Genomic DNA, 9,016 nt, shown 5'->3' on the forward strand with positions numbered 1-9,016 from the left:
CCCTGGCCTGTGTGTTCTCTGCTCACAGCTGTTGGTGCAGATTCCTCTGTGTCCTCTGTCAGGAAGTGGACGCTGGGGCTCTTTCAGGGACCAGGTAGTTAGTGCCCATGCCTCGTCTGCATGTATCAGGGTGGTGTGTATATGTGTATGTGTGCACGTGTGTGTGTGTGTGGACACTCATTGATGTCCATCTCACTGTGCCTTCCCCGGGGCACCCTGGGGCCACATGTTGTGTACAGAGCTCTGGGCACTCAGTCCTCCGGGTCCTCCCCAGCGTGAGGCGTGCACCTTAGAAGATGCAGCTATGAATCTGTGCTGGGCTGGCTGCTCCCATCTGGCCTCCCCTTCAGCAAGGGTCAGAAAGGTCCAGATGACCCTGCAGGAAGAGTCATCAAGCCCTGAGGGGGGGATAGGGCAGAGAGCGTGTCCGACACCTGGGTGGAATGGCTGGGACAGCCACCCGCTTAGAGTGAAAGACGAGATGAGCTCTAAGCCACCTTTCAGCCCAAGACTGAGTCCCCCGGTGGATTAGCACTGCTCTTAGCACCAAGTCTGACAGCTGAAAGCCGTGTTCCCAGGGGGTGAACCTCCCGCGTGGGGAGAGTTGGGAGGAGGAAGGGGACACCGAAGGGCTCACCCCCTGTGCCCTCCTTGAGCCTCTTGAAGAGAAACTAGTGTCTGCCAGTTCTGGGGCGTCCTCGTCAGCCTGTCATCAGGTGTGTCCTGAGGTATCCCAGGAAGATCAGGTCAGCTGGAAGGTCTGGGAAAGACAGGGCACTGCTTCCCGTCTTTGGGAACCCCTCTGGACCTCTGTCCGCGGCACGGTCGTGGGCTGCTCCCTACCGCCCCCTCCCGTGGCCGGGGAGCCAGGAGCCAGCGGCATCATCTTTATCAGGGTCACCGTCACAGCCCTGGGCCTCCGTGGTCTTCACACCCTCCCCTCCTCATCCTCAGTGCATCCTTGGGTGAAGGGAGGGCGGAGGCAAATGAACAGCGATCCTCTTCCTCTGCGTTTAGAGGTCGGCAAGTGAGACGTGGAAGGTGACCGCCCAGCACTGCCCAGCCTCAGCCAGCTAGTCGGCAGGACAGAGCGGCCAGCAGGCAGGGCAGGCTCCTGGGGCCCAGGGCTCATCCTGAGGCAGCTTACAGGATGAGCTGGTGACTGTCCTGGGCCCTCCACTCGGATCCTTGGTTTCCTTTCCTGCACATCAGCTAAAGAATTAACTCCACACCCTGGTCTTTGCTCCAGAACCTGAGAGCAGCTAGATGTAGACAGACCTTCCTGGAGAAAGGCTGCTTCGGCAGCGATGTCACTACCTCTAATTGAATCAGGTCTAATTGAATCAGGCTGTCTCCGGAGAAGAACCGGGACCACAGAGCTGCAATGTGGACGGGAGGCTTGTTTAGAGGTGCAGGCCCTCACCCAGGCCGCAGGGCTGGAATCCACAGCATCCCCGGGCAACCCATGCACATTCAAGTGGGAGAAATACCGCTCTTGGCTAGTGGTTCTCAGAGTGGTCCCCGCTCCAGCCCCTGCCCACATCACCTGGGAGCTTATTAGAAATGCAGGCTCGCAGGCCGCACCCGAGGCCCCCTGGGTCTGAATCTACCCTTGACTGAGTCCACAGGGGACTCCTAGGCGTGGGAAGGCTGGCTCTGGCCGGCAGGCTGGCGGACTCCTGACTCCTGTGTGTCCCTGCACTCTCTCCCCGCAGATTTGTGGCATGATACTCACCTGCGGCTTGCACCGGAGGCTCCAACTGCATTTTTACTAACAGCCGACCGCGTTCTGCTCCGACTGCCCCTCACAAGCTCAGGGGCCCAAGGCCCACAGGCCAGGCCTGTGGGGTCAGCACCAGCCGGCCTGGAAGCTCCCAACAACTGCCCCTCCTCTGTGCCCAGCCCTTCTGGACCACCCAGTCACTGCGACCACAGCCCCTGCAGCCCCAACCCGGCCGGGGACCCTCGGCCCTCGCCCTCCACTTCTGCGTGCTCATCACCAGAATCCCGGGGCAAGAGAGCACCGCCCAAGCCTCGCCAGGCCTAGGCTCCCATGGACCCTGGGGGGCTGTGATGAAATCTGCTTTCCTCCCCACTCCTGAACCCTGAACAGGGGCTGGCCACTTTGCCCCCACTGGGACGCCCGCTTACGAGCCTGTGATCCCCCATACCGGCGCTGAGCACCCCTTTCCCACCCCTGCTGGATGTGCTCCCTGAGAAATGCATTGAATAGGCAGTTAGAGTTGGCTCTGCCCCCAGAAGACCGCGGCCTTTGCCCTCCCCTCTTCCCCTCCCCTCCCACCTGCACCAGCTCACCTGGAGAGAAGTGTCCCATGGCCTCATTCCTTCCTGCAGGGCAGGGTTGGGTGGTGGCAGGGTGGGGAGCAGGTGCCTGCCTCCAGGCCCTCCTCAGGAGGGTCCCCTGGGAGCCCATGACCCCAAGCCCCAATCTTCAGCCATGTGCCCCTCGGGGGTCTCCTCTCTGGACTGATGCTCAAAGAAAGCCAAGTTTTTAAAAAAACTATCATCTGCCCTTCATGTTGGTGGGAGTAAAATCCTTCCTGATTAAACCAAACCACAGACCCTGCAAAGCTGGAGCCACCGAGAAGGTGCAGCTCTTGAGTCGAGGGGTGCTCTGCCTCGAACCTCCTTTTCCTGAGCCGGTGCTCCTGGACCACCCAGCCCCCAGCACTTGGCCTGCAGAGACCCCCCTCTGCTTCCCAGAGTGGACACTGTCCCTTCATTAGGTTCTCTCTTGCAGCTCTTGAAGCAGGGAATTTTCAGAAAGGACTTTCCAAAATGTGGACAGAGAACAGAAAGGAAATCCTAGGAAACACTGGGCACAGGTGCTGGAAGTTTTCCGGAGAACATGAATCAACTCATAAGATACCCCAGAGGGTCCCACATGGGCAGAGACCCCCATGCCGGTCCCCTGGGTCCCAGGTCCTGGATCCTGCACTTCCTACTTCCCACCCTCATGATGCCGAGGTCAAGTCCGGAAAGGGCACACCTGGCCTCCGCTGTCTCTTGCTGACCTGGGCCCATCCCAGGTAAAGGTATATTCTTTCCCATTCATGGGTCAGTGCCATCCCCGTCACAGCCCCCAGAGTACCAAAACCGCACACCCCTGGAGAGGGGCGACCCATGCACTCAGAGGGCAGAGCAGCCTCCTGCAACCGGTTGCCTCCTGCCCTGGGACTCTGGGGCTGTCGGGAAGGGCCCTGGGGTCACTGATGCCAGTTCACTCTAGGGGAGACCAGCTTTCCAGCAACCCCAGATTCCCAAGGCCCCCCAAAAATTGGTGCTGTGATTATCTTTGCTGCCTCCAACTTCTTGCATTCGTGCAGATAACCAAAAATGACCATAAGTCCCAAGTTCTCTGCAGGGCTAGATGTTAGCTGACATCTTACAAAGTGAGGGCTGAAAGGGAGAGCACATTCTTCCCCCTGAGGGGCCCGAGGGAGGTGGCAGTGGGCCGGGCAGTGCTGGCTGGCTGCACATGTGCCCTGCTGGGGTCCCTGCTTACTTTATCAAGGTCAGCGGGGGCTCACGGAGGGGTAATGGGCAGGTGCCACCTGCACAGCCTTGTCCTGGTGGAGGCCCAGGAGAGCCCGACTTTTCTGCTCCCACCGTCCCCATGGGTAGAGGCCATCCTGGCTAGGGTAGGAGAACTGTGATTCTGCCCTGGGCACGGTCCCACCCAGAGGGTGGAGGTCCACACTGCAGAGAAAGCCCTGTGCTTTCTGAAACTGGGACCTCCCTGTTGGTGCCAGCGGCTCGGGAGATGAGACAATGTGAGAGGAAACAGCAGTTTCTCATGGAACACACAAAGGGTTAGGATGGGGCTGGCCCATCCTGCCTGCAAGGATGCCGCTCTGTGCCCAGGACAGCCCCTCCCAGGTCCCTGCTGGGAGGTGTCCCAATCCCGAGCTCCCTGGAGAGGGAGCAGGACACGACGCTCAAAGGTCATCCATCGGTCCCCCGACACTGGGGACTGGCCGGAAAGCCGGGGTTGTGCAGAGGTCTGGACGTGGCAGGTACGGGAGTCCACGCGGCCCTGGTCCTTCCCCCTGGACCAGGCTGCCCCACCTCCCTGGGCTCCCAGTGCAGCACCGAGGAGGAGCCGAGTGCTACACCCCAGGGACCCTCAGCCCACAGCCAGTTTCCGGCTTGGACTCTGCCACCTGGTTCATCTTGGGGGGTTGAGGTAGAGGAAGTGAACTGAAACCATTACTACCATCACCACCCATCCCCCTCAGCCTTGTAAAGGTTCTCCGCCTGGTTCGCCACTTGAAGCCTGGACAGAAGGGGACAGGGGTTTCCACGGGCTAAGGAGGACACCTGCCTTTGTATCACCACTGGGTGGTGCCCACACCCCCAGGGGATGCTGGTGATGGAGTTGTCTAAGCCGGGTTCTTAGCACTGGTCAGGATCAGCCTGAGAGCTTCTGAGCCTTCGCTGGACCACCCTGGGCTTCTCATCAGTAGCAGGGGCCACAAGCCTGCGTCCTGACAAGTTCCCAGGTGACAGTGATGCTACTGGTCTCGAGGCCACACCTCGACAGGCCTCTGCCACCTCCCGTGTGTGTCACAGCCCCCCGGGGTTCAGAAGCCCCCCAGGTGTCAGGCCAAATCCCACTGGATTCACCGGAGCATAGGATAAAGCACCTGACCTGCTGTGTACCTGCCAGTCCGTGACCTTGGCAGGGAGACCAGGGGCCTGGGTCCTCTCCCTGGAAGGGACAGTGATGCCCCAGCCCCGTTTTCCCACCACCTCTGTGTGCCTCAGGAGGGCCCACTCCATCCTCGCCCCCCGTCCTCTGTTTCCACACAACGCCCAGCCTTGTGCTCTGTTCACAGTTCCATGTGGGCCCCCTCTCTGCCCTGCTCCCACACCAGACACACCCCTGCAGGTACCACCAAGAGTCCCAGGCAGCCCAGCGTCAGGAGGGCTCCTGGATCCAGCTGCCCACTGGATAGGGGTCATCACAACATTCTGGAAACGGAAAAGTTGCCTTAACCATTTTCACAGAGAGGAATTGCCCCAGCGTAAACATGCCCCTCCTTAGCCTCCGCCTCCATCCTGGGGGCACAACAATAAAGGAATGGTATCCAGAGCTGCAGTCTTCACTGTCCCTTCTCGGCAGTTGGTTTGTCAGAAGCCCCGCTGCAGCCTGAAGTGATGGGGGCAGGGGCCCTGATAGGACCCCACACTGGTCAGGGCCCTGCTCACCCCTGCCCGCCCACCAGTGTCCTTAGCTCCTGCCTCAGGTGGCAGCCGCTGAGCTGCCTTGGGCTGGACCCTGTTCCCTCCCTCCCCTGGCTTGAGGATGGGCAGGCTGTGGGTGGTGGTACAGGGTGCTTCCCCTTTCCTCCTGCATCCAGCAGTGACTGAGCAGAAAGGTGAGGCTGCAGTGAGGGGCTGGGGGGTGGGGTCCAGGGTTGCAGAGGATGGGCAGGCAGTAAAGCGTGAGCCCGGCCCTGCCCATCAGCCAGGTCCACACTGTCCACGTCTCTGCCCTCTGTCGTCAGCCAGGCCAGCCAGAGCCAAGAGGGCTCCTGTTCCCACTGGCTGGGCACTGCTTCTAGAGAAGGGGACAGTTTCCAGCAGACTTGGTAAATGTTTCAGTAACTATCTCTGAACCCCTAATTGGGGGTTAGGGATTACGGGTCGGGGATCAGGTCTAATTTCACATGCTGCTCCTGAATTGCCAACCAGTGAGCAAGAAGGCTGAGTCTTCTGAGGATCCGGAGTCTCTGATAGAGCGGGCGTCTACTGAGACACTAAGGCTGCAGGAGTCCAGTGGGGGGAGTGGGGTGGGGGGAGGGAGGCAAAAGGCAAGGAGCTTCTTGACGTCGCTGACCAGTGGGATGGCTCCACCTTTCAACGTGTCGGATCAGCCCTGCTCTGGACACTGGCCAAGTCTGGACCCTGAACTCACCAGCCACTGGAAGAAACCTCTCTGGCAGCAGAAGGCTCTACCAGTAGACCCGCAGAGCACGGTGTGGCTTGGCCACACTGTTCCCCCTCTGCTCGGCATCCAGGGGCACTCCCCTGGTGGCTCAGATGGTAAAGAACCTGGCTGCGATGCAGGAGACACAGGTTTGATCCCTGGGTTCGGAAGATCCCCTGGAGAAGGAAATGGCAACCCACTACAGTATTCTTGCCTGGAGGCAGCCAGACAGCCTGGCCCAGGCACACCCGTGGACTTACTCTCTTTGTTAGTTTGAGGAGATGCACTAGTCCACCACGGCTGTCATTACATCAGCAGAAACAAGATGGCTAAATCAATAGCCTCCTAGTCTTTGCCGGACATTATAAGACAGAACACTTGCAAAGCCGATATTCTTGTGTCCAAAATGACATCCCCTTAATCTGACTTCCGTCTGACTTCTGTGGATTATTGAATGCTGCTACTGGGCCAGCAGAGCAGAGCAGGCTCAGGGAGGGGGAGGAACCACTCATGTCCATGTCCACAGGTCTCCTCCTGCGCTCTCTCCCCGCTCCACACCCCAGCTCCCCCTCCAGATCACGCTCTTGCATCCCCAGTTTGCAGCCGGGGAATGCTCTTCCATGGGGTTCTACCTCTTGTCTGGGGACTCCTGAGGTCCCAGACTTGGCCAGTTTCTTGCCCAAGTGCCTACTCTGGTCCGGGAACAAGCTAGATGTCTTTATATGCACACTTTTATTTAATCCTCACGAATTAAATCCTGAGGATTTAACTCTTCAAAATGGTATTATCTTCATTTTGCAGATGACGAAACCAAGGCATGTTCAGTGAGAACCCAGTGCTCATGTGGACACCAGCCACATGCAGAGTGGGAGCCGAACCCAGGCTCCAGCCCTGCAACCGGAGCTCTTCCCACCCAGACCACCCAGACGTGGTGCCTCACTAAGGCTGAAAGCTCAGGCTCAGTGACAGCCAATAAAACAGCTGTGGTCAGGAGGGATCTACAGAGCACACAAAGGCATTTCAGGAGCTGTGAATCAGCATCAACCAAACGAGATTTAGTTACAGCCCACAGCCCTCTCCTCCCTGTACATGAGACCCATGAAGCCTCTGTTGGGTTCCAGGAGCCCTCTCCTGTTGAGAGAGGCACTCACGATGGCCAGGAGGGAAGGCAGGAAGGTTCCTTCTCCCCCCCAGACTCTGGTCCATCACCACGGCTTCTCAGTCCTCCCATGGGGTCCCTCTCACTTTCCCCGCATCCTGCTGGTATACCTCCCTTGGTTGTCATGCTGCAGCCAGCAGGCTGACGCTCATCACACCAGACTTCAAACCTCCCAGGGGCTCCCTCTGCTCTGTAAGAGCAGAGTTCAAGCTCTCCCACCAGCTCACAGGCTGTGGTCCCTGCCCGGCCAGGGCACCATGTGCTCACGTTGCTTAGCTCAGTTGACAGGTGCCCAGCACTCACACTGCAGCCAGGATGCTCCGGGGCAGCTGGCCAGCTGCACTCTGCTCCCAAGAGCGGATAGCACAGGGGCTGGGTGGGCATCCCCTTGGGGCATCCATGGGCTGGGGGCAGGAGTGAGAGCAGGACGGGAAGGGGGAGCAGCCCCACCACGCTCTTATGACTTGGCTGGTCCTCAGTGGATGACTCGGGGTCACTGGCCCTTCAGCCTTAAGGCCCTCTGGTAACCATCCCTGGGGAGGCTTTCAGGGGCTCCCACTCTGGCTGGACCTTTGAGGGGGTCACCTCAGACCCCCCAATCCTCAGCAAAGCCTCAGGGGCTTCGGAACACAGCAGCCACAGGAAGGGTCCCCAAGGTGGGTGCTCAGGACAAGTCGTGCCAGCCTGGCCTCCCCCCGAGGAGGGATTCGAGGAGACCCTTAGCTGCACCCTCCCTTCCTTCCCTCCCAGCCCATCAACCCGCCTCTCTTCTGTGCCTTGTCACCGTGACAGTGACGGCAGAGGAAAACCACAAACCAGAGCCCCAGCCGGGGAGCCGGCAAGCATCCCACTGCAGCCAGCAGATCAGGGCTCTAGAGGTTCCAGGGTCCCCCTCTCCCCACCACCGATGAGCATCTCACGCTGATGGGTATATCCCAGGGCCAGGTCACAGTGTGAGGTCCCCTCAGTTCCGGGCGAGACATCAGGCCCACAAGAACCCCAGGAACATCGTAGGTGCTTAACCCTGACAGCCCTGCCCCATGGGGCCATGGATGACTTGCTCCAGGACTGCTCCCACACACAGGTATGAACCCAGCCCACAGGACGGGCCATCAGTGGTGGGTGACAGACACTGAGCTGGGAGCTGGTCTCTCATGCGGCTGCTCAGACCACTCAAGCTGGCCCCTGATGGAGCCTGCATCCACTGACCAGGCGAGGCTGGCGTGAGGACTGTTCAGTCCCCAGAGAGGCAGGCCACCACCTACAGATCTGTAGCCAGGGCCCGAGGAGGGGAGGAGAGCCCCCTGCCCTGGGCTCAGCGTGGACAAGGCAGGCTGGTCCCTCACACCAACCGCCTCATGCGAGAGGCCACAGTCACAGCTCAGGGGACTCTGGAACAGCACAAAGAGACAGCTTGAGTGTGCTTTTGACATGTTACCAGCTTTTATTTAAAAACATGCTAAAAACATGGCGTTCCACAGCCAGGACCAGGATGAAGGAAGCATACAGATGCGGCATCGCAAGCAGAAAAGTGCGCTGAAACCAGCCCGCAGGACCCGCTTGGCCATGTCGCCTCGGTGGACGGGGTGTAGGCAGGAGCCCCGGCCTCGCCCTGAATGGGGGGCCCGGTCAGGAGGGAGGCGGGGACGTATCCTGGACCCGGCCACACGGCGGCGGAGGGGAGGATGGGAGGACGGGCACACCAGAGGCCGGCCCTGCAGGGCACCTCCCTGCTCTGTCTGGCCGGGTCCCTGCTGTTAGCACCTCCACCAGTGGTGGGCAGGGGCCGGAGAGGCGGGGACCTCCTTTCCATCCACCTGGACCATGCTTTGGCCACCAGAGCAAGGAGGGACGGCCAACGGGTGCGAGTCAAACCAGAACACCTGTTTGAGGGTCTCAGAGGG

The 9,016-nt window shown here is 59.9% G+C and overlaps 1 protein-coding gene across 4 annotated transcripts in view; it reads left to right on the plus strand.

Annotated features, from left to right (window-relative positions):
* The window catches only part of TSPAN11 (tetraspanin 11), a 62,761-nt gene extending 57,618 nt beyond the window's left edge, over window positions 1-5,143 (plus strand). For 2 of the 4 annotated variants that reach the window (XM_010845001.1, XM_010845000.1), the window contains exon 8: window positions 1,716-5,134. In XM_010845001.1, coding sequence (XP_010843303.1) covers window positions 1,716-1,775 — 60 coding nt within the window. In that variant the 3' untranslated portion in view covers window positions 1,776-5,134. Of the gene's footprint in view, window positions 1-1,715 lie in introns of all 4 variants that reach the window. The other 2 variants (XM_010845002.1, XM_010844998.1) reach the window with 2 other exon arrangements.
* Window positions 5,144-9,016: the final 3,873 nt, after the last annotated feature.

The sequence above is a fragment of the Bison bison genome, unplaced genomic scaffold (assembly GCF_000754665.1).
Source record: "Bison bison bison isolate TAMUID 2011002044 unplaced genomic scaffold, Bison_UMD1.0 scf7180017864213, whole genome shotgun sequence".
NCBI lineage: Eukaryota > Metazoa > Chordata > Mammalia > Artiodactyla > Bovidae > Bison > Bison bison.